The sequence below is a fragment of the Mustela lutreola genome, chromosome 2 (assembly GCF_030435805.1).
Source record: "Mustela lutreola isolate mMusLut2 chromosome 2, mMusLut2.pri, whole genome shotgun sequence".
In the NCBI taxonomy this organism is placed as follows: Eukaryota; Metazoa; Chordata; class Mammalia; order Carnivora; family Mustelidae; genus Mustela; species Mustela lutreola.
Genome location: NC_081291.1, coordinates 5,027,555 through 5,051,673, shown reverse-complemented (window position 1 = coordinate 5,051,673; position 24,119 = coordinate 5,027,555). Strand labels below are relative to the sequence as shown.

The following is a 24,119-nucleotide window of genomic DNA, read 5'->3' as shown; positions in this document are numbered from 1 at the left end:
TAAAGTGATTAGAACAGTGCAGAGCACTTAGTAATCACGCAGGCAGCACATCATCATCATCATCATAATAATAATAATAATAATAATTTTGTATTATTCTGTGACCACTTGGAGATTTTATTCATATTTATTAAAACAGCAAAAGATTGTAAACCATGAGACACAATATTTTTCATTGGCAAGTAAGTGTAAATATTATTTCGTACATGAACTATAGTGCTGAGTTTGAGTGATGTCTTAGAAAGGGAAATTTAGTTTTCTTACTTGTTTAATTTTTCAGCTTTATTGAGGTATAATTGACAAAATTCTAAGGTAAAGTGTAGAAAACTTATTTTTTTAATTGTTCTTTGTTTTAACGCTAATGAATGAATCAAGAAAGTAAAATGGTACTTCAGGGACACGACTTAGTGGCTTCCCGAACTATTGTCTGCTGTTTTGTTAAAATTCACTTAGTTACTGGCCACTTTTTATGTAAAGTATTTTTCTACTGGACACCAAATTTTCACTTACTTGCCAATTTTCACCATCCGTATTTATTTTGTGGCTATTATAATTTTTTCACTTCATGATTCTTGCTGAAGGTGAGTTTATTCTACGGGAAGGGGGAGTTAAAAGATGACCCCATCTGGGTGTCAGATACCCCGGGAATGGGCCCGGGGCTTGCAGCACGTCCGCAGAATGAACCCACGAAGGAGGGCGCAGTTCCACTCCGTGACCACCAGGTGCCGCTGTCCCCAAATCAAGGCCTGTTCAATCCCAACTCCGCGTCAATCTTCCTCAAATCCCGCGCGGGGAAGGGGTGGGATGCTGGTGGGGGCGGGGGGGGGGTGCACAGCACATGAGGCGTGCCTCAGGCTCCTCCTCACCTCCAGCCCCCCCATTCTGCCCCTGCAGGCTGTTCACGTCCAGGGACCAAGTGCGAGGGCTCTCCTCCAAGCAGCAATGACCATCTCTCGCAGGATCCGCCTGAGCACATCCTTGCGGTTCTGACCTCCAAGCCTTTGCATGTGCTGTTCCCTCTGCCTGGAATACCTTCCATCCTCATTTCCTGATGTCCACTCAGAAAACTCATATTGCAGTTTAGGACTGGGCCTCACTTTCCCCTGTGGGCACATTCCAAAGTGCTCTGGGTTTGTTTCCTCTGCTGGGTAGACTGGGGAGAGAGGGTATGTCCAGGGCAAACCTGAAAGGCAACGAGGAGCTACAGAAGGCGTCTGAGCAGGAGAGCATCCTCACCGGGAAGGGGAGAAAGGGACCCTTCCTTTTGCTCCTCTGATCTTTCCGGAAGGGCTTTAGTGGGATGGAAAGAGATGTTCCAGCTTTGGCCATCCAGACCCCCCACCCCACCCCCGCGCCTTGCTGGGCCCCCAGTGGTGAGGCCAGCAGGTCCGCCTCCCTTTAAAACCTCCTGCTGGGGCTGTTTGCACCCCAGTGACCCCCCTGAGTTGGAGCCAGCCCACAGCACCTGCTCCCCGGGCAGACATCAGGTGTGTGTGTGTGGGGGGGGGGACAGCTCTGCAGGGAAAGCCACGGACTACAGACTGGGGGCCGGGGTGTCGCTTCTACGGAAGCGCTGGTGACTCCCTCTACCGCGGAGGCGTCTGGAGGCCCCGCGCAGCTGACGTGTGGCGGCTCGTGGCTCACGCAGGACTTACTGGGGAAACAGCGATCTGGGAAGTGAGCCCCGTGTGCAGGTAGAGGCCCGCCTGGGCTGCCCGACAGCCAGGGCTCCAGGGGACCCTCGGGGACCCTCGCCCAGACATCCACCCCCTCCCCCACCTGTCTCCCGTGTCCTTGTAGCTCTCATGCGGTCTCTGAGTCTTTTCTGCTCCCTCCAGCTTTCCTGCCCCAGCTCTCTCTGTGTGTCTCTCCCCGTGTCTCAGGGTCTCTGGTTCTCTTTGGGATTCTCTCTGTGTGTCTCCCTACCTGTGTGTCTCTTTGTCTCTGTCTGTCACATCTCTGTGGCCTCATCCAAGCTCCGCTCTGGGTTGGGCGAGGGAGAACAGATCTCTGTCTGACTCGGAAGGGCCTGTCCTCTCCCCTCTTGGGCTCTGTCTCCTCGGACCCCCCTGCCCTGAGGGAGACCCGGTGTGGCCCTGGGGATGGGACAGGAAGGGCTGTGTAGCGGGGTGGCGGCCAGGGTCAGTCTCACACAGCGGTGGGTGGGAGCATCTGGCTTCGGCCCCCAATGCCTGCATCTATTTTGGGGGGCCTTCTCTCTGCAGCCCACTGCCTGCAAAGCCCACCTTCACTGTGCCAGCTCTGCTGCCTTCTCTCCTGGCTTCGGCCCTCCTCTCTGCTCCTTCTTTGGCTGTTGCGACCGTACCCGGCCCCATCCCCTACATCAGGAGGCTGAGGGCAGCTGCTGTTGCCTGGTCAGCACTTAGGGGTGAAAAGCTCAGGCTTTCTGGAACCCCAAAATGGCCTTGATAGTGCCAGTCGTTATGGGTGACTACACTCACTGGGGTGTGTGTGTGGGGGGCACTGGATGGAAGGCTGAGGTCTCAGAATAGGGTGCATGGGGACCTGGGCGGGTCTGCTGTGGTGTGGTCGTCTAGGGGTCTGTCTGTAGGGGAGGGCTGGGTTTGTCACAGGAGGGGGGTCCCACAGTGTTCCGGGATGTGGTGGTTAGATGGGTCCAGCAGCTGCGCAGACCTTGCGTGTTTGTCCTCAGGTATGTGTGTTGTGGGGCCTGACTATTGTGGGGTGAACTGGAGGTAAAGATTTGGGGGTTGCTGGGATCCAGTGTAAGTGCTGCGAGGTCCCAGGGGCCCTGAGGATGGGAGTGAGCATTTGCTGCAGACAGTGGTGGTTACAGACCTCTGGCTGTTGTCCGCTGGGGTCTGTCGTGGGGGGGGGGGCTGCCGCTCATGGGTTAGGGGCAATCTGCTCTCTCTCTCTCTCTCCTTCTGCTGGCCTCTCTCTCTCTTTCCCTGTCTGCCTTTCCTGCCTTTTCTGTTTCTGTCTGTATCTCTTTCTCTTCTTCTCTGTCCCTCCGTAATGCACTTTTACTCATGTGTTTATCGAACAATCGCTTTGTGCCCACCATCTGGTGGCAGCAGGTGCCTGGGGGCCTCTGGGCCATGCTCAGATGGGAAGAGCAGGGGAGATACCCCAGTGTCTCAGAGACTACCCACTGTCTATGTCAGGCCTTGCTCCCCAAACTTCAAGTCTGATGTGGAGGGGTTGGGTGGCTGCAAAAACTCTGTCCTTCATAGAGGCTGATGGGCATTGACCGAGGGGATCGGCCATGCAGATATTGAAATGGGAGAGCACACCCTGTGCAAAGGCCCTGGGGTAAGACTGGGTCAGGTGTGTTGGAGGAAGAACAAGGAGGCCCTTGTGGCCCAAGTGGAGTGAAGAGCAGGGCGACAGGAAGGCAGGAGGGCAGGGAGGGAATGGGGCAGGTTGTGTAGGACCTTTTGAATTTTGGGAAGGACTTGGGCTTTTACCCCATGGGAGGCGGGGGCCCTGGCGGCCTGGACGTGTCTTGGGTTCTGCAGGCATGCCAGCCCATGCTTCAGACAGGGCCACTTGCACAGTGTTTTTTTTTTTCCACTTTGGTAAAATATACATAACATAAAATTTGCCATCCTAACCATGTTTAGGTATACAGCCCAGGGGTATTAAATACAGCCATAATGTTGTGTGACTGTCACCAGCATCTGTCTCCAGAACTTTCTCACCTTTCCAAACTGAATCTCTGTCCCCCTTAAATCCTAATTCCCAGTTCCCCCAACCCCCCAACCCCTGGTGTCCACCATCTACCTTCTGTCCATGTCTCCACATTGGGGACCTCATATCAGCGGGTTTATACAGCATTTGTCTTTTTGTGACTGGCTTATTTCACTGAGCAAAAGGTCCTCAAGGCCCATCTGTGTCGTAGCAGGTGTCAGAACGACCCTCCTTTTTAGGCTGAATGTTCCGTTGTATAGACGGAGCACATTGTGTTGATCTGTTCATGTCCTGATGGATGCTGTGGCTGCTTCCATGCTGTAGCTGCTGTGAATCATTCTGCTGTGAACATGGGTGTGCCCACACCTCTTTGAGTCCCTGCTTTCAGGGACTTGTGTAGACCCACAAATGGAACTGCTGGATCATATGGTAGTTTCATTTTGAAGTTTTTGAGGAATCCCCATCCTGTTTTCCATAGTGAAGGGCTGTGCCATTTTATATTTCTGCCAACGGTGTGTGAAGATTCCAGTTTCACCACATGCTTGCCAGCATTGTTGATTTTCTGGCTTTGTTTTGTTTTTGCTTTTATTTTGTTTTTCCTTTTTTTTTTTGATAGTAGTGTCCTCATGTGTGTGAGGCTGTATCTCATTGTACTGTTGATTCTTGAACACGGGGACTGGGGGCACAAACCCCTGCAAGTCAAAAATCTGCACATCACCTTTGGCTCTCCAAAACCTACGACCAGCCTGCTGTTGACTGGCAGCCTTCATGAGGACGTGAACAGTCGATGAAAGACTATTTTGTGTGTTTACATGGATCGTGGGCTGTTTTCTGACAGTGAGATCAGCCAGAGAGAAGGCAGTGTTGTTAAGGAAATCACGAGGAAGAGAAAATGCACTGACTGTCCTGGATGGTGTTTATGAAGGAACCTGTGTGTGAGGGGGCCTGTATAGTCCAAACCTGCACTGTCCGAGGGCCAGTTGTCCTCCCGAGTGATGAGTGATATTGAACCTCTTGTCACTGGCTTATTGGCTGATTATCTTTGGAGAATTGTCTGTTCAAGCTTTTCACTCAATTTTAATTAAGGTGTTCATTCGTTTGTTTGTTTATTTTTTTGGTCGTTATTGCTGAGCTGTAGGTATTTTTTATATATTCTGGATATCAATCCCTTATGAGATCTATGATTTGCTGATATTTTTTTCCATTCTGTTTGTCACCTTTTTGCTTTGTGGTTAGTGTCTTTTGATGGTGTCTTTTTTTTTTTTTTTTTTTTTAATAGCTGAAACAGGGGCAGCTGGATCCAGGTGAAATCTATCATGGGATCTCGTGTCACCACACCCACTGATTCTGATTACAGGGCCCCCTGGGACCAGGCCTAGCTGGTCTTTATCAATTGGGCTAGGATGTGGGCACTTCTCCTAAAGCAGGGTTTCTCCCCCGCACACTGGGTAATCCTTTGTCCCAGGCACTGGATGTGTGGGCAGCATCCCTGGGCTTTACCCACTAGATGCCAGTAATCTGCTCCCCTTGCCATGACAACTGAGTGTGTCCCCAAACATTAACAAACATCTGAACCAGTGCCCTAGGGCTGAAGGTGGGGTAGGAGGCTGGTTGGGGGACGTTGGGGACAGGCAGTGCAGAACAGGAGTTGGGAGCTAGCCTCAGTTTCCTCACCTGTAGAATGGGAGACTGCAGGTGATATGAGATCCAAAACAATCATTCATTCAAACATTTATTGAGCATCTACTACGTGCCAGGCCCTGGCGTGGAACTATACTGGGGAGGAGAAACACAGGTCTTGGCCTCACTGGAGAAAGAGAGATGTTAGTCACTGAGTTACATGAGTGAATGTAAAATTTCTTGGTTAATAAATGCTCAGAAGTGGAAACACCTGATGTTCAGTAAGTGCAGAGTAGGGGCACCTGGGGAGTTCTGGAGGGCTTCTCAGAGGAGTTGAAATCAGAGGATGAGAATGAGGAACCCAGGGGAGGGGAGGAAGAGTGGTCCAAGCAGCAGGTCTGTAGGTACAAGGGCCCTGTGGTGGGTCCCAGTGGTCGGAGCACAGAGGGGACCAGCCCTGTGGGAACTGTGCGGGGTGGGGGGCTCCATGAGTTGGGCAAAGGAGCATGGTCTTGATCTGCTGAGAGTTTGGGGTGGGAACGTGGCATAATCTATGTGGTGAAAAGATCCTTCTGGTAGATAATGTCTGTAAAGTGCTTGGCATAGGCAGAGCTGGGAACCCAGAAGAGGTTTGGGTGAGGCCACTGGAGGTTTCAGGTCCCCAAAGAAATCACAGGGTCCAGGCCCTGCCTTGCTCCAGGAACCGTGGTATATTCCAGGAGTGGGGTGGGGGCAGGGAAAGTGGGATGTTTCTTTAAGTGCATTTCCGGGGGACGGAGGAGGGACAGCCACCCCTGGGGTGGAGGGCAGGGGTCCCACAGCCGGAAGCTCTTTCTCTCAGTGCCCTGGGCCTATTTCACGGAAAGAAGCCCGAGGCTCCCTGGGCGCGGAATCTGGAGCCGTGAGCTGTGTCCCGCTGTCCAGGTGCCTTTAAGACCTGGCTGTATCTCAGGTCTTCAGAGGGCCGACTCTGGGCCCAGCTGCCCGGGTTGTAAGCCCACCTGTGGCCAGCTGGGTGGTCAGCTGTGGGACCTCCCTGAGCCTCTGTGGCAAAAGGGGGCGAACCTGCCTTCCAGGGAAGTTGTGAGAATTGACATTGTTCACATACATTTCTTCATTCGTTCACTCAGCGAATAGTTATTAAGCACCTACTGTGTGTCAGGTACTGCTCTAGGCACGGGGGACACGGAGAGCGGCTGTCCCTGCCCTCAGGGGCTAGCATTCTGGTAGCAGAGACAGCGTCCAGCAAACCAATCAGTCAGTCTCTAAAAAGTAAGGGGGTGGTACGTGTCCTGAATGAAACACTAAGCAGGGTCAGGAGAGACAATGGAGGGTTGTGTGTGTGGGTGGGGATTCAGCCTCTGGGTCAGGACAGACCTTGCCAAGGAGGAGAGACCTGGAGATGGTGAGGGAGGGACCAATCATACGTGAGTATCAGGAGGAACAGCATTCCAGGGGGTGGGAACAGCCTGTGCAAAAGCCAGAAGCTGGACCGTGTCTGGAGTGTTAGGAGTGCAGAGAGGAGATGCTTTGGGGACTCAGGTCCCTGGAAGAGAGACCCAGGGCCTGAGTGGGAATAGGGCCTGGCTGGGTCCTGGACTTGGCTGGATAGGGGACACCTCTAAACTGTTTTCCTTGGCATGGGTGGTGGTTGGTGCCAGATGCCCTTACTCCTACCTGGTGACACTACCCCCAGGCTGGTTAAGGGGCCTCGAATGTCCCCCAGGCAGTTGGGCCCCAGTCTGCCGGGGCTCCCAAGGATCTGAGGCTCTTCTCATTTGGGGGTTGTCCTGGTGTGGGCTGGATAGAGGGGGAGGTGGAGCCTGAGGGGTGTTCGTGGCCTGGAGCTGAGGACTTAAGGTTCCTGGAGATGAATTTTGTTCCTGGTCAGTTTCAGGAGGTCAATTTCCATTAGCTCAGGGAATTCAAGAACAAAACACCTGCTGTGTTTTGGGACTAAGCATGTACCTGGGCTCCTTACCGACTCAGGCTCCAATCTTGTACCTATATGAAGATGGGAGAGCATCTGACCCCTGTCTAAGGTCATGCAGTGTGTCATTATCACAGCCGGGACGGTGGACAACCTGTGGCCTGCCGCACCCCCTTTCTGCCTATCAGTCTGAACCGGGATCTGGGACTCTAGCTGGGCTTGTGGGTTGGGCACAGAGGTACCAACGACTTCCTCTCCATGGGCCCTGGGGAGGGGGCAGGGCCTGCCGCAGTCCCAGAGTGCCTTGCATTTTCCCCTTGAAATCTGAGTTCCCACAGAGGGTTCTCGGTTTTAGAGGTCGGTTTCACTGGGGCTTTTATGAGGCAGGGGTTTTCTCAGAGTGAGAGGGCCCGAAGCCTCCATCAGGCTCCCCCAGCCCCGTGAGAGTGTAGCCTCTTGGGACTCTGCGGCCTTTCTGAGGAATGGGCTGGGCTGTACCAGCTCCGTGGGAACAGCCTCTGTGGGTCCACAGACCTCACTGGGCAGTCTTCTGAGTCAGAAGAAAGCCACATAGAACAGCTTGGGGAGAAGGGCAACTTCTTCATCCCGGGCCCCCTGAATCTGGACAGAGAGGAGTGGAGAAGTCAGAGCAAGAGAAGTGGTTTCCAACCACCTTCTTGCACACCTCCTGTGATGGGCAGCTTATTACTTCATGAGGTGGTTTCTGCTGGGTTAGTGAGCTGGAATTCCTAGGAAATTCATTAGTATTAGTATTAGTATTCTGAGAGAGAGAGAGAGAGAGAGAGAGAGAGAGAGACAACAAAAGAGCTCACAAGTAGGGGCGATGGGGCAGAGAGAGAGAGAGAGAGAGAGAATCCTAAGCAGGTTCCATGCTCAGCCTGGAGACTGAGGTGGAGCTAATCTCATGGCCCCAAGATCATGACTTGAGTTGGACACCTAACCAACTAAGCCACCTAAGCAGCTCTAGAAAATTTCAGACCCTTACTACAACCTGCCTCTCTGTCCCCTAATCTGTGGTCCTGGCTCAACCTTCTGGGACCACACAGAGCACACCCTCTTCTTCAAATATTTCATTCCTGTTGTTTATCAAGTACCTATTTTGGAGATCTGTGGATGAGGGGACACAGATACAGAGTGATCACTGAATTGATGGAGGAAACCCACAGGATGCTGGAAGCCCAGAAGAGGCTCCTGGCCTAGCTGAGAGGGGTCAGTTTGGTGGGCTTGCTGTAGGAGGTAACATTTACACCCAGTCCTGAAGAATGCGTAAAATTTGGTTGGGGAAGGTGAGAGAAGAGGAAGAATCTTCAAGACAGAAGGGACAGCATGTAGAGGTGAGAGAACATCTCTTCAGGAAACAAAAGAGGCTGGAATGGTGTGTTTGAGGAGGGACACGGAGGCTCCTGAGGCCAGATTAACGAGATGGCTGGAACAATGATCCGGGTGGGAGAGAAGTGTGTTATTGTCATTCCTCAAACAAGGTGTGAGTCTAACTTTGTTTCATTTTGCTTAATTGCTTTTCCAGGAAGCAGTTTACACCTTTACCCTCTAGATACACAAGTACCCATCTCACTGCATCCTTGCTAGCATTAGGTTTTATTATTTTTAAATCTTTGCCTATTTCAGCCAGAAAAAAATTTGTATCTCATTGTGTAGATGAAAACAAATGAGTATTTCTCTTGTCAGGGAAGGGGGTGAACACTTTTTCCAGATGTGCATTGACCACACAAATGTCATCTCTTGCCTGTGAGTATTAAGAAGCCTTACACCCACTGGAGAGTTTGTGGTCATTTTTAGTTCCCCTCATAGCACAGAGCAAAGGGAAAGCTTGTGGGCTGCCCTCTGACCACGTAGGTGGGGGATTTGTAAGTCAGCCTACCCTCTCTCCTTTGATTCATCTTTTTTTCTCACCTTTTTTTTTTTTTTTTTGTCCTTTCAAAGTTTTAAGTTTCTCTCCTCTGTTTGTGGCTCAAGTGACTGGAGCTTTGTCCTCATGTGGGGTTTCTATGGGCTAAAAAAAAGTGTTGCTGAGCTCCAGGGAGATGTTTCTTGTGAGATCCCCTGGATATGCCAGGTATCTTGTATGTACAACTTTCGATTTAATTCTCAGAACATCTGCATGTGACATGGGCCCTTGAGCCCATTTTATAGTCAAGGAACCTGAGGCTCAGAGACGTTAAGCCATCTGTCCAGCATCCCATGGCCAGTATTGGCGATTTCTCTCAGTTTTACTCAGTCAGCTCTTTTCCTTAACATTTAGATTCTGTTTAATTCTAATTTTGGAGGAGAACGCTGGCCAGTTCTCCATGCTTATTGTCCCACCTGAAGTCAGGGGAGGAAAGCTCTGTTCTTTGTTAGGGAGAAACTATGTAGTCCAGCTCAGCAGTGACATTAAAATACAGGGGAAAAAGGAAAAAAAAAAAAAACAAGGTGGGGAGAGGGAGGAATCACAGGACACATTTGAAGAGGGTTTTCACAAATGGCCCCAAGGGTCAGCTCCTGAGTTTGACTTTAGTTCTGGTCTTCTAAAATCTGGGCTCCATGTTCTGGGTCCATCACTGCCAATAAAATCCCCATTACCAGTTCTTGGTCTTGGTTTCTCCTTCTGGTAGACAACTCATTTCTTATGTTTTCTAACAACTATATTTTTCATATCTGAGTTCTGACTGGTTCTTTAAAAAAAATCTATTTTTGTTTCATAACCCCTCCTCTTGTTTTATGGCTATTATTCCATCCTTTTTTTTTTTTTTTAAAGATTTTATTTATTTAATTGACAGAGAGACCACAAGTTGGCAGAGAGGCAGGCAGAGAGAATGGAGGAAGCAGGCTCCCCGCTGAGCAGAGAGCCCGATGCGGGGCTTGATCCCAGGACCCTGAGATCATGACCTGAGCCGAAAGCAGAGGTTCAACACACTGAGCCCATCAGGTGCCCCCCATCCTTTATCTTTTTGAGTCCCTCAATCTATTCATTGCAAAACTCCTTTCAGATTGTGCCAATGATCTCTATTTCCTCTGATGTAAATTCTCCCAGTTGGAGACTTTGTGGGAACTTCATGAATTCCTCATCTCTTTGGGTTATTTCTCATTGGTCAGAGTCTCTTAAGAATGTGTGCTTTTGATCTCAAATATTAGGGGCCCTGTACCTACATGGGTGGGCATACCCTTGTCATAGGGCACTTCTTTTTTCCCTCATTCAAGTTAGTATTTTCCTGTCATTTCTAAGTGCATGAGGAGGAGTGGGAAGGTCTCACTGTGTACTTGGTCCGCCATGTTGAAAGGAAGGAAGTCCACTTTTGTTATCTGTAAACTGATCAGTGTGTTGAGTGGTCTCGGAGGGTTCTCACAGGTATTTTCAACATAAATAATGATGGGAGCACCTCAGCAGAAGCCCTAGTGGAAGAGGGCTCTAATACAAAACCACCACCACAACCATCGAATAAAAAGTAGCCATGTGGCTCGTTTACTATTATTATGTACTGGCTTTTAACACTCAGGATCTCACTTATTCTTTACACAACCAATGAAGTAGGTACTACTATTGTTTTCATTTTAGAGGAGGCACTGGGAGCTCATAGAGGTGAATTGATGTGCCCAAACACACTTAACTAAGAAGGAGGATTTGCACCCAGTTCAAGCAAGCTTAAGGTCTTAACTCGGTCCATCCATTGCATCATCCCAGCAGCCTGGGTGCTCATCTCAGCCCTGTCCCATTGTTCGCTGTGTGGTTCTCTGGATCCTTTTTTTCTTCTGTGGACACTGGTCAGAGGTACTAAATGAATTCAAAACTGTGTCTTTGGTGGAAGGAGTGGGGAAAGCGGGGAAGGTTTAACCTGGTGTGTTAGAAAGTTGTGAGCTCCAGAGCCCACTGTACTTGCATTCTTGGCCATGCTGACTCAGGTCAGTCTCTTGACTTCTCAGACTCTCTGTTTTTTCATCTGTTAAATGAGGGTGATGACCAAACTTTGTTCTCTGAGTGCTGATAAGTGCAAAGTGGGACACTGTTTGTGTCTGGCACATAGTAGGTACTGAACAGACATAGCTGCTTTCCTTTGAGGAAAGCAGACTGGAGTAGGGGCTGGGGGGGATGTGAGCATCAACCCATCAACTTCTCAGCGCATTTAGGGGCCAAAGGGAGGAGTTTTTCACGAACAGAGGGGATGAATTCTAAGAAGGAAAGGTCTGCTGAAGGTGGGTATTAGCTCCATTCCAGGAAAACCTCATTCGTGAGAGTTCATGCAGCCCGGCAGTGCCTTGGCTTACAGTGAATGAGTTCCCCGTCACTCCAGAAAACCAAGTAGAGCTTTGATGGCCATCGGTCAGGGAGGCTGTGGAGGCTGATGGGGCTGGTGTGGAACTGGCCAGGGCCATCTCTGGGGGAGACCATTTTCCTGTTTCCTTATTTGCCGCTGCTGCGGGCTTTTGCATAGGAGTGCCCCTGACTTACTGCTTTCCATTAAGTGCTTCCTCGGCGACCACAGGAAGACCCAGCCCAGCCCTCGCTGCCTCTTCTCTAAATAAATTCAGGCAACTGAGCTATCTACTGCCCCATCTCCATTTGGGTTCCTGTGGAGGTGGGGGGTCGTGGTTAGGGGGGGCTCAGGCCAAGCCACAGGGAGGGGGGACTCAGGAAGGGAGCTGCACAGTGAGACTAGCCCGTCTACTTGATTGGCTTGGCGCAAGAGCCCCCCTCCCCTCCTCTACCTGACCGCCAGCCTTTGCTGCCTTCTTTGGCCATCTGCTGGTTTTGGCTTAGTCTTAGAGGACCCCTGTGCTTTGTCCCCTCCCTTTCTAGCTCATTTGGCCCCTTCTCTTCTACTCTCTCTCCCTGAGCCAGGATGGTGCCTTTGGATGCTGGCCCCAGGGCCCTGGGATGTGCTCCACAATGCACATCAACTCCTGGGCTCTTGCCAACATCCTTGAAGTTGGAACGGTGGTCAGGACACCATCTGGGGTCCCCTGGACAGGGCCAGGTGGGCAGCAGGAGGATGCTGTGACGGGTGGGACAAGGCACTCTGAGTGAGAGCCTGTCTAAGGTTTTGTCTTGGTTGGGGCTCAGATGAGCTTTCTGGGCAGTGGAAGGCCCAGGTCCAGCCCTTTAGCAGGTAGAGAGGATTTGATCAGGGTTACTGTACCCCTCTCAGGGCCCCTGACCCTCGAGCATTACTTCATCTGCTTACTCATTCATTCACTTGCATTTTACTCATTAATTTCTTCAGATACTCACTCATACATTCATCAGTTCATTCCAAAAAACTTTCATGCATCGTCTTCCTCTGCTTACTCCCTGGCCCCAGGGTGGAGAAAGGGGTGAACCCAGGTGCACGTGGAGCACTGTTTTTAAGAATTTAAGATGCTGACACTTTCTTAAGCACACCCCAGAGATTTCCAAGCTGAGGATAAGTAGGGTTTTGAAAAGAGTCCTCTGGGCTGTTGGTGGGTTTGGAGAGACCAGGAGGTGAGTGTGGGGGGACAGGTGGGCTAGGAAATGCTTGGCCAGCAGCCAGGGCTGTGGAGAGCATGGAGAGGAAGCATGCACATGTGGGTGGGGAATTGGTGGGGGGGCGCATGAATGGGGCCAGGAGAGGAGGATGCCGGGGGTGTCAGTAGTGGCTCTGGGGCTGGAGTCGGTGGTGGCCCTCACCTTGCTGGGAGGAAAGGTTGGGAGGGAATGCCAGGCTTGTGGGTGATATTGCTGAGTATCCTCAGGCCAGCTGTGTAAGCTCCTGAGCCTTGGTTTTCTTCTCCGTCAGCAGGATGATACGTTCCTGCCAGAAGGTGTGGTGGCCTAAGACGTCTGGAAGGGGTCAGTGAACTTGGCCTCCTGAACAAGGTTGTGTTAGTTCCTCTGGCTGCCAAGAACAAAGCCCAGGTGTGAGTAGTAGCCAGGTGCGAACCCAGGGCTGCTCCCCACCTGGCTCCTGTGGACCAGGGTCCATACATGGCAGATGCTTCTCTAGCCCATGGGAGATGGGCCAGTGTGGGGCTGTCCCCCACTGCAGCAAGCACCAGCAGGTAGGCAGGTGGTCCCAGATGCCTGTTGGGCTTCAGAGGGGGTCTTAGGTCTTGGTGCTGGAGTCCCCCCAGGAACCAGGATTTCTCAGAGAGGGTTCAGGCACTGGCACAGGAGTCCCTCTAGTGACTAGGACTTCTTGGCTACTCAGGTGACTGCAGAACCCCACAAGGCCTTTTTCTCCAAGCCCAGCCAGGATTGCCAGACATAGCAATCCCTCAGAGCTGTAAACAGAATGGACCCACACATTAGATTGGGTTCAAATCCTTGTTCTGCCACTTAATTATTGTGTGACTTGGGCAGATAACAGACCCTCTCTGAGCCTGTATTTTCCATTATCATCTCACTCACATTTACCAAGAGACTATGGGCTTTGTGAAGTCAGGGGGTTGCTTGATTTTCCTCTATTGCTCTAGTAGCCATTGTAAGACCTGGCACTCTGTTGTACGAATGAGTGAATAAACATGCATCCCAAGGTATTATGTGAAATAAATATTTTGTGGGTAAAAAAATTTGAGAACCTTTAAATCAAACAAGGGTAAATACGTGGGTTTTTTTTTTTTTTTTTGCAGGACTTCTCAGAGCCTTTAATTGTTCTTACAGAGGGAATGAAATATGCAGTATTTCTCACATGCATCGTATTTTTCTTTGTTCTTTTGGCAGAGAACCCTTGGCACTGGGGTTCCTCACAACATACTTTGGGAAATGTGGACTTAGAATCATGGTCAGAGTTCTGAGGAATTTTGGTTTTTTTTTTTTTTTTTTTTTATTGAAAGAGAGATCACAAGCAGGCAGAGAGAGAGAGGAGAGAGAGGAGGAAGCAGGCTCCCCGCCGAGCAGAGAACCCGATGTGGGGCTCGATCCCAGGACCCTGGGATCATGACCCGAGCTGAAGACAGAGGCTTAACCCACTGAGCCACCCAGGCGCCCCGGAATTTTGATTTTTGATGGTTTATGCCTCAGTTCTCTTTTATATGTGATCTGAATGACCTTATGCAGCCACAGACACTAAGCCCAGGCACTGATAGCACAGAGCAAAAGACTAAATTCAAATAATAACACTGGAGAAGACAAAGAAGGCTATTACAGTTTATCTTAAAACTGAGCGGACGTTTCTCGGTGGCCAGAGCAAAAGGGGAAATGTGATAGGTTTCACAGTTTTCAACTGGCAATGAAACGGACAGCCGAATATTCATTCCCTTCCTTCCTCCCCCTCCCTCCCTCTTTTTTTTCCTTCTTTCCTCCCTTTCTTCCTTCCTCCTTCCTCTTTCTTTCTTTCTTTCTTTCTTTCTTTCTTTCTTTCTTTCTTTCTTTCTTTCTTTCAGAGGTAGAGGTAAGCTTAGTGATTCATCAGTTGCATGTAACAGCCAGTGCACATTACCTCAAGTACCTTCCTTAATGCTCATCACCCAGTTACCCCATCCCCCACCCACCTCCCCTCCAGCAACCCTCAGCTTGTTTCCTATGATCAAGAATCTCTTATGGTTTGTCTCCTTCTCTGATTTTGTCTTATTTTAGGAGGGTCAAATATTTCCTATTTGTGAACGAAGTCCTGTTTTCTTTTTCTTTTTTTTTTCTTTTTTAACATTTTATTTATTTATTTGACAGACAGAGATCACAAGTAGGCAGAGAGACAGGCAGAGAGAGAGGGGGAAGCAGGCTCCCTGCTGAGCAGAGAGCCCATGCAAGGCTCCATCTCAGGAGCCTGAGATCATGACCTGAGCCGAAGGCAGAGGCTTAACCCACTGAGACACCCAGTGGCCCCAAAGTCCTCTTTTTATTCATCTGTCCATTCATTCATTCATTCATTCAACCGTGTTTATTTACTACTTATTGTCTATAAGTACAATGCTCGGCACCAGTGGTAGACAAAGACATGTGTACATGCCCTCATGAAGGTTAGTCATAGGGTGCCATGTTCTCAATGTCTACTCTTTCTTGGAGCCTATCATGGCTCCTCAGGCAGAATCCCCTGATTGCTCTGGGGTTTCTTTTTTTCTCTCCACCTGTTTCGTATCAGGATCATGAAAGGTGAGGACATCCTAGGTTCAGGGAACTCAGGAGGTTGATAGAGCCTACACTGGGTTAGAATTTTCAAGAAAACCAGTATGAGAAACTGAGCTGAGAGGAGAAGGAGGTGCTCCCCCATTCTTGGGGTATCCCTGGGACCCAAGGCGTCTTTTCTAGCTCCCAATCCCAGGAGCTCGGAGTCTCGTGATTCTGACTCTTTTTTTCCACCACTGCTTTTCACGTTCTGGTTCTTCAGAACTAGGTACATGGCAAGTTCTCATGGACTGATCGTTGGTGTTTGGGTGGATGGATGGACCCATGGATGAATATAGAGATGAATGAATGGACCTGTGAAAGGCTGGCTGGCATATACAGTTCAGGGATTTTAAGTGCATTTCCATTGTTGTGCAACCCTCACTACTATCCATTCCCCATACACTTGTAAGCTGGAAACTCTGTACCCCTTGAATCATAGCTCCCCATTTTCCTTTCCCCTCAGCCCCCGGCATCCGCCGTTCTCCTTTCTGTCTCTATGATCTCGACTACTCCAAGTACCTCTTCTGAATGTCACCCTACAACATTTGTCTTTTTGTGTCTGGCTTATTTCACCGAGCCCATGTCCTCAAGGTCTATCCACCTTGTAGCAGGTGTCAGAATGGCCTTCCTTTTTAAGGCAGAATCATGGTCCATTGTATGGATGGACCCTATTTTGCTTATTTATTCATCAGTCAATGGACACTTGGGTTGCTTCCATCTCTTGGCTATCATGGATAATTCTGCTATGAACAGAGCTGGACAAATACTTCCTTGAGATCCTGCTTTCAATTCTCTTGGGTATTCCTGCAATACCCAAGTGTGGAATTCCTAGATTATAGGGTAATTCTATTTTTGTTTTTTTGGGGGGAACCACCGTACTGTTTTCCACAATGGCTGTGTTGTTTTACATTTCTACCAACAGTGCACGAGGGTTCTGATTTTATCACTTCCTGGCCAACATCTGCTATTTTCTGTCTTGTTTTGATGGTAATCATCCGAATGGATGTGAGGTGGTATCTCATTGTAGTTTTGATTTGCATTTCCATAATGATAAGTGATGTTGAGGATCCTGTCTGCTTATGGACCTATTCCAGCTCTGTGACAATTTTAGAATTGAGGTGGTTTTTTTTTTTTTTGCTGAGTTGTAGGAGTTCTCTGTGTGTTCTGGGATATTAATCCCTTACCAGACATATGATTTGCAAATATCTTCTCCCATTCTGTGGGTTATCTTTTTACCTTATGGGCAGTATCTTTTTTTTTTTTTTATTTTTTATTTTTTATTTTTTTTATTTTTTATAAACATATATTTTTTATATACATATATTTTTATCCCCAGGTCTGTGAATCACCAGGTTTACACACTTCACAGCACTCACCAAATCACATACCCTCCCCAATGTCCATAATCCCACCCCCTTCTCCCCAACCCCCTCCTATCTTTTGATCCACAAAATTTAAGATTTTTTTTTTATGGAGTCCAGTTTGTCTACTTTTTATTTGCTACCTGTAGGCAAAATATTATTTTTCAAAATGAACCTACAGTGACTGGACAGTTAGGTGGATGAGCATGTGGACGGTAGATGTGTAGATGATTCTGTAATTGGATGGGGGGACAGGTGGATGTTTGACTGAGTGGATGGATGGACAAACAAGATGGCGGATGGGTCCTTGAGTGGATAAATGGATGGATGGCGAGTTGGTTAAATAGGTGGGTAGAGGGACGAACAAATGGACAGTTGAGTGTGTGGACAGGTGAACAGATCACCTTCTGGATGCATGGGTAGGTGGACGGATGAATGGGCAGGTGCAAAATTGTGGCCACATGTCGAGGAGATCTTGGGACATAACCTCAGCACAGTTCAGATGAATAGTGGCTTATTTTCTGACCCCAACTTGGCTCAGTTTAACTCCATGGACACACTTTCTTTCTTTCTAGGTTTAGCCTTCTTTCTATCTCCCTTTGAATCTTCAAGGATCTTACCGTGGAACTCAGACTGAATTGAACCCTTGTCTTGTCAGCTGACTTTCTCAGCGGTAAGAACCCTGGGGGAAGGAGCTTGCATATTCCTGAGAATGGGGTGCCCTACCAGCTCTGCATAGACTGTGGTCTGCTCCTAAACCTTTTCCAGCCACGTGGCATCTCTGGCAGCCTCCACTGCTGCTCCCTCGGGCACCAAATCATCCCACCAGCTTCCCTTTCCACCACCTCCCTCTCGGCCTCCATCCCCGCCTCCACCTGGGTTCCCACTCTACTGTGCCCTCCCCCAGCAGTGGCGTGCGGTCTCAGGATAAATTAGGGGGACAGTCATCCAGGTCAGCTTCCTGCCTCCTGTCCGAGACCGCTCTCCTGTTCCCTAGGACCCTCAGGCGGCCATGGACGTGGGTCTCTCAGGCCTTCCAGTTGTATCTCAGGGTCGCAGCAAGACCCTGCGGGGCAGGGGCCCAGTCGTGCGGCGGCAGCGTGAGTTCATGCCGGAAGAGAAGAAGGACACGGTTTACTGGGAGAAGCGGAGGAAGAACAACGAAGCGGCCAAGAGGTCCCGGGAGAAGAGGCGTCTCAATGACGCGGCCCTCGAGAGCAGGCTGGCCGCGCTGCTGGAGGAGAACGCTCTGCTCAGGGCTGAGCTGTGGGCGCTCAGGCATCGCTTTGGGCTTCTGCCCTCCATTGCGGGTTCCCGGACCCTGCCCCTGCAGGCGCTGCTGTGGGAGCCCCCCTGGACTGGAGAGCTGGGTTCGAGGGCTGAGCCACTCCCCTCCCTCCCTGGCTCCCATGGCTGCCTTTTGAGGCCATGCGCTTTGGACACTGGGGTTCCAGGATGCCGGGGCTGCCTGGTGGCTCACAAGTGGACTGGTCTGGCCTCTTCCCCCAGGTGCCCCCAGGACCCTGCTCCCCACACCCCCAAGAGAATGGACATGGCCTTGCAGGCTGCCCTCCCAGCTACCTTGTTCAGCTGTCATCTCCTGGATGAGCATGGGGGGACCAGACCGGAGCTCAGGCCCTTCTGGGGGCTGTGGTCACCCATGGCCTCTGGCTACCAAGCCCCTGGGCCCTCCGATGTGCTGCTCACCCCCACGGCCGATCCCATGCAGCTGCCTCCTGGGATGGCCTATCCTGTCCCAGGGAGCGATCCTGAGGGCCTTCCTCAGCCCTCCCTGCCCCACAAACTGCGCATCAAGTCCCAAGCCTTGGGCAGAGGACCTCCAGGGTGGGGGGGTGGCCGGGCCCCCCTCTGAGGGCTTCCCCTGGGCAGGGCCAGGCCTGCAAAGGGGTGTTGGGACCAACCATGGGTGTGTCTGGGGAAGATGGCTTGCCCCTGAATCAGCTCCCAGGCTGGGCCAGGGCCTTGGAGGGGGTCCACGGCTCAGTGTCCCTCTGGGAGGAGGGGAAGGGCTTTCAACTTGGATCATAGCTTGGTTGCCATCCTGCCTGAAATATGTGTTTGGGGTAGTCCCTTTTCCCTCCTGCCCTCTCTCTCTTTCTCTCTCCCTCCTTGACTTCCAGCCGTCTGTCCTTCCTGTCTTCATTCGTTCATTGACTCGCTCACTCCCGTGCTCACCTGTCCTTCCGTTCATTCATTCCCTCACCCACTTACTTTCACAATTTACCCGCCCCTCCCCCCACCCACTCGCGATCTTTGGACCCTCTCTCTGGGCTCAGCCTAAGACACACTCGTGGCTCGGCAGTTCCTGTGCTGGAGGCAGGAGTCGGGGTTTGGGGAGAGACGTGCTAAGGGTCCTGCCGAAGGAGGAGGCAATGTGTCAGGGTGTCTGGGGCTCTCCCGGCTAGTTTGGGAGTCGGTCTCCCCCAGGTCAGATGGTTTCCTCTGTGTCTTGGGTCGGGGTCTGGAACCACTGGAACAGGTCAGCCATGTCGGGAGTAGGGTGGGGGTGGGAGTCCATTTCTTCTCTCTCTCTGGCTGCCCCCAAGGGCCTCTCAGCCCCTTCTGAGGACAGAAGGGACCACTGTAGGGAAGCTCTCCCCGGGACCCTGGAGACCCCGAGCTCATCAAAGACCCCCCCCACTCCACAGTTTCTCACTCAGGCACCACTTTTTTAGAAAAAAAAGAAAATCACGGTTTTTATTAGATTCTGGATAAAAAGCCCCCAACTCTGTCGGGAGAGCTGGGTGAGGAGGAGCACTCCTCTGGGCTGACGTAGTCTCTCAGCTCTGGCTGCCCCTGGCCAGCTGGGTCACTGGGCCTCAGGCACCCCCCCCCCCCCCCCCCCCCCCGCCCACCGGCAGCCTCAGGGGCTGGACCGTTCTTGGTGACCCTGGGTTTATCTCAGACACACACATGTACCAGCCAGGAGCACTGCTTCTACTGGGCAGCGCAGGGAACCCACACTTCACTGCTCAGCCCCTCTCTACCTGCTCACTCCTTGGTTCCAGTTCCAGACTGGGACTGGGCAAGGTCATCCCCTCCGCCCCCAACACCTTCTGAGCGCTGGGTCTTCCAGTGGGAGCCAAGCACAAGGGCCCGGCTGGGCCTCCCATCTTGCTGGTCACAGCTGTAACCAGGGGAGTCTTGGCCATCACTGCCCCTGGGCACAGGCCTTTGGCTTTGGCTCAGAGACTCTTGTCTCCCAAGAGTGTCCTGGGGAGGCGGAAGGAGGGCTTCCTGGAGGAAGAGGTTCTGGTCTGTTTCTCCCCAGCCGGTGCCCCTAGCTGGGAGGGTAGAGACTCGGTGTGCATAGGAGCTAACCTCCAACACAAACGTGCCATACAGCTGTGGCTAATTTGCACAAAGGCCTTTAAGGAAGCTCTGGCTCTGACCAGAGGGATATTAAAAATGCTTAAGGGAGAGGGCAGACGGAGGTTGGGTGGCCGTGTAGCAGCCCACTGCTGGGAGATGTGGGTGGCTTGGTGCTTGCTCTTGATAGTGCCACCTAGTTGGAGTCTGAGGTGTCTGGGACAACCTCACTCGTGTCCTATGGACACGGGGGCAGGGGCTGGCCATCTTTGGGTCACTCAGGCCCTCTTTAACCTTCCAGTCCCAGTTGGAAAAGCCCAGAGGTGAATCTGCTTCAAGCAAATCATCGACTTCCCACATCAGAAGGGAACCCCAGAGTCTCTTGGTGGGTCCTCATCCAGTCTTCTTGGATGCCTCTAGGGATGGAGACCTCTAGGGATAGAGTTCCTCTAACACGCATCACCACTCCTTTGCTAGAGTCGAAACCCCTGCTTCCCGCACATTTCCATCTGCTCTTATTCTTGCCACGGGGGGCCACTCAGAACCCCCTCCTGCTTCCCTCCTTCTGCTCGGAGGTAGCTGGCATCGTGGTTTTCTCTGTTTCTTCCTCTCCAAAAGAGAGACCACCACACACCCCCAGAGAGTTTGAGAAGATTAAATCTCAAGTATTGTGTGCATAGCGCTTTATACACAGCAAGTGTTCAACAAATGTTAACTCCCCTCCCTTTTTTTCCTCTTTAGAAAGCTCTTATGTTCCCAGCCTGAGTAGAGCTCTCTTCAGGGGAAATATCCTCTCCTTCTTTAGAATTATTTCCCTTCCCTTCCCTGGTCTGGCTCTTTTTTTTTTTTTTTTTTTTTTTTTTGGTCAATGCTATTTATATATGATAACTTTGGAACTGAATATGAAACATTTCTTCATTCGTCAAATACATATTTTTTTCAACAAATATATTTTTCAGTTCCTACCCTGTGTCACACAGAAACTGGATGACAGAAATGGTGCTCTAGACTGAAGAGTCTGCAAGGGGAAACGTGCACGAACATCCAGAGCATTCCCCCAAGTCATGTTGATGACTCTCCTGTGCTAAGCTCTGGGACCACAGATGTGGCCTTTGACCTCTGAGAGGCAGTAGGCAGCTGGCAACCTTCCACGTGTCTTCCAGGGAGTTGCTGCCATAAGAACTTTAGTGCCACATCGCACCCTGGGGTGCTCACGGGCCCCTCAGTTTATGTCTGTTGTACTCATGGTTGACTTGGGGGCCAAATTTTAGGACATTGTATGGCTGCATATGTTTCCTCTTTTACCCATCCTTGAAGGCTAGGGGGATCTTTTTGGCTATGAATGCATGAAATTCCCCTCCTGCTCCAGGCGTGTATGACCCACGTAGAGTGTGTGCAATACACATTGAGTGAAAGTTTCTGCTTGCTTTTTTGTTGATTGCTGGAGGCAGAGCTCAAAGGAGCTGAAGACGATGATAAGGACACGTTTCTCTGTCTTGTCTATCAAGGAGTCACAGACACATCATGGCTGACCTCTGTGTCACCTGGATCCTTTCTACTCAAATCATGGCCCATGGGCCAGCAGCCCAGCTTGAACTGAGAGCTTGCTGGAAATGCAGACTCTCAGCTTCCACCCAGAACAGCTGAATCAAAACCTGCCTTTTAATGCAATCCCCAGGAGACCCACATGCACATTAAAGTTTGAGAACCATCGATCCGGAACGGAGGTTGGTGAATTTTCCTGTATGAGACCAGAGAGTAAATACTTTTCGGTTTGTGGGTCAGACAGCCACTGTGGTGTCTACTCTGCTCTGTCTTTGTAGCGTGAAAACAGCCATAGACAATATGTAAATGAGTGGGTGTAGCTGCGTTCTAATAAAACTTTACTTCCCAAAACAGGTGTGCCCAGATGTGGCCCGTTGGCCATAGTTTGCTGATGGTATATCCCCAGGAGTAGAACAGTGGATCCTAGGGATGCTTGTCCTCAACCTTGGTATTGCCAAAATTCTCTGCAGAGTGACATTGCCAATTTACAATCCCTTGCCTGTAAAAGAAGTTTTCGTTCTGCCAACACTTGTTTTTTTTTTTTTTTTTAAGATTTTATTTATGTATTTGACAGACAGAGATCACAAGCAGGCAGAGGCGGGCAGAGAGAGAGGAGGAAGCAGGTTCCCCACCGAGCAGAGAGCCCAATGTGGGGCTCGATCCCAGAACCCTGGGATCATGACCTGAGCTGAAGGCAGAGACTTTAACCCACTGAGCCTCCCAGGTGCCCCCAATACTTGGTTTTGATGGGCAGTTTGATTTTTGCCTATTTGGAGGGTGTACAAAGGTTTAACTTTCGTTCCTCTGTTGAATGTCTTTGCTAAAATCGGTTGGCCTCTTGGATTTCCTCTTCTGTGAATTGTCTGTTCTGTCAGGACATTTACCTTTTTCTTACTAATTCCTCAGAGCTCTTCACATATTCCAGATCACAGATCACCTATGAACATCACAGGCTTTTCACCTGACTTGTTTTTTTCATTTTATCAATGATGTGTTGTATTTCAACCAAAACTGGGAAATGGGATGTCTCCAAATTTATTGATGTTTTTGGATGGTTCGTACATTGCTTTGTCTTGTTGAAGAGTCCTTCCATGTCTCAAGGGCATAGACATAGTCTCTTAAATGTTCCTATACATGTTTTCCAGTTTTGTTTTTCGCATGGAAGTATTTAGACCAGCCCCTTTCTGTCTTTCTCTCATTCTTTGCACAAAGTGCACAAATTGCCATTATTCAAACTTGCCATTATTCAAACTTTGAGCAACTATTGCAAAGTTGCACAAAGTGCCATTATTCAAACTTGCTCGCTCAGCAGAATCACCTAGAGGTGCTTGTTTAGTTATAAACCCCCCCGCATCAGACTTTCCTGGAGAGAGGTTTTGGAATATGTATTTTATAATCAGCACCTGGGTGATTCTTAGACCAGTTTGGGAGAAGGTGGCACAGGGGTGAGCAGATGGGTTTGGGGGCTGGGCAGCATCCTGTCCCAGCTAGGTGGTCTCTTGCATATCATCAGGCTTCCCCTGCTTATCTGTCAGTGGGGATTCCAAATATGCTCACCCCACAGAGGCTTCTTATGGAGACTAAGTGAGAAGAAGTACCTCTGTGGCTTGGCACAGGGCCTTCCTCAGGAACCGGATTGTTTATCCACATAGAAACTGTAACTAATCCTGTTTCAGTTTTTGTTTTGGTCACCAGGGGTTTTGGGCCAAATTTCTGGCTCAACCATAACAATGGTTCATTCATTCATTCTAAAAATTAATTTACTCGGGGTGCCTGGGTAGCTCAGTCGGTTAAGTGCCCAACTGTTGATCTCAGCTCAGGTCTTGATCTCGGGGTTGTGAGTTCAAGCCTCATGTGGGTCTCCACGCTTGGTGTGGAATCTACTTAAAAAAAAATTGATTTTCGGGCGCCTGGGTGGCTCAGTGGGTTAAGCCGCTGCCTTCGGCTCAGGTCATGATCTCAGGGTCCTGGGATCGAGTCCCGCATCGGGCTTTCTGCTCAGCAGGGAGCCTGCTTCCCTCTCTCTCTCTCTCTGCCTGCCTCTCCGTCTACTTGTGGTTTCTCTCTGTCAAATAAATAAAATCTTTTAAAAAAATTGATTTACTCACTTAGCAAATGTTTATTGATCATATGTGATGCTCAAGGCACAGGAAAGAGCAGTGAACAAAGCAATGTGGTTCCTGCCTCCATGGTGCTAGCAGCCTCGCTGGGGAGACAAATAAACAAGAAAAGTAGACTCCTTGGTGGTAAGTACCATGGAGAAAAAAGAGGCGGAGGGCTTAGGCGATGGGGCAGCGGATGGGTTATAATAATTGAAACAGGGAGGTGTCTCTTCTCTTGCCCAGAAGGTGACATTTGAGCAGAGGTTTAAAGGAGCCATGCATGTAATGGAGGAAGAGCTCTGCCTAAGTGAGCGAGAACAGTCCATGCAAAGGCCCTGGGGCAGGACTGTGCCTTGTGAGTTCGAGAAACATAGAAGGAGCCTGTGCGGGTGAAGCAAGAGTGAGCAAGGGGGAGAGAGGGAGGAGGTAAGGATGGGAGGTGAGGGGGCAGCTCGTGCAGATACTGTGGGTCGCGGCTT

General features: G+C 50.3%; 1 protein-coding gene across 1 annotated transcript; it reads left to right on the top strand.

Moving 5' to 3' along the window:
* Positions 1-1,382: 1,382 nt before the first annotated feature.
* On the top strand, positions 1,383-20,680 carry NFILZ (NFIL3 like basic leucine zipper). Its single transcript, XM_059159719.1, has 3 exons — positions 1,383-1,694; positions 17,239-17,336; positions 17,661-20,680. The coding sequence occupies exon 3, from the start codon at positions 17,676-17,678 to the stop codon at positions 18,534-18,536; it is 861 nt and encodes a 286-aa protein (XP_059015702.1). The 5' UTR covers positions 1,383-1,694; positions 17,239-17,336; positions 17,661-17,675; the 3' UTR covers positions 18,537-20,680.
* Positions 20,681-24,119: the final 3,439 nt, after the last annotated feature.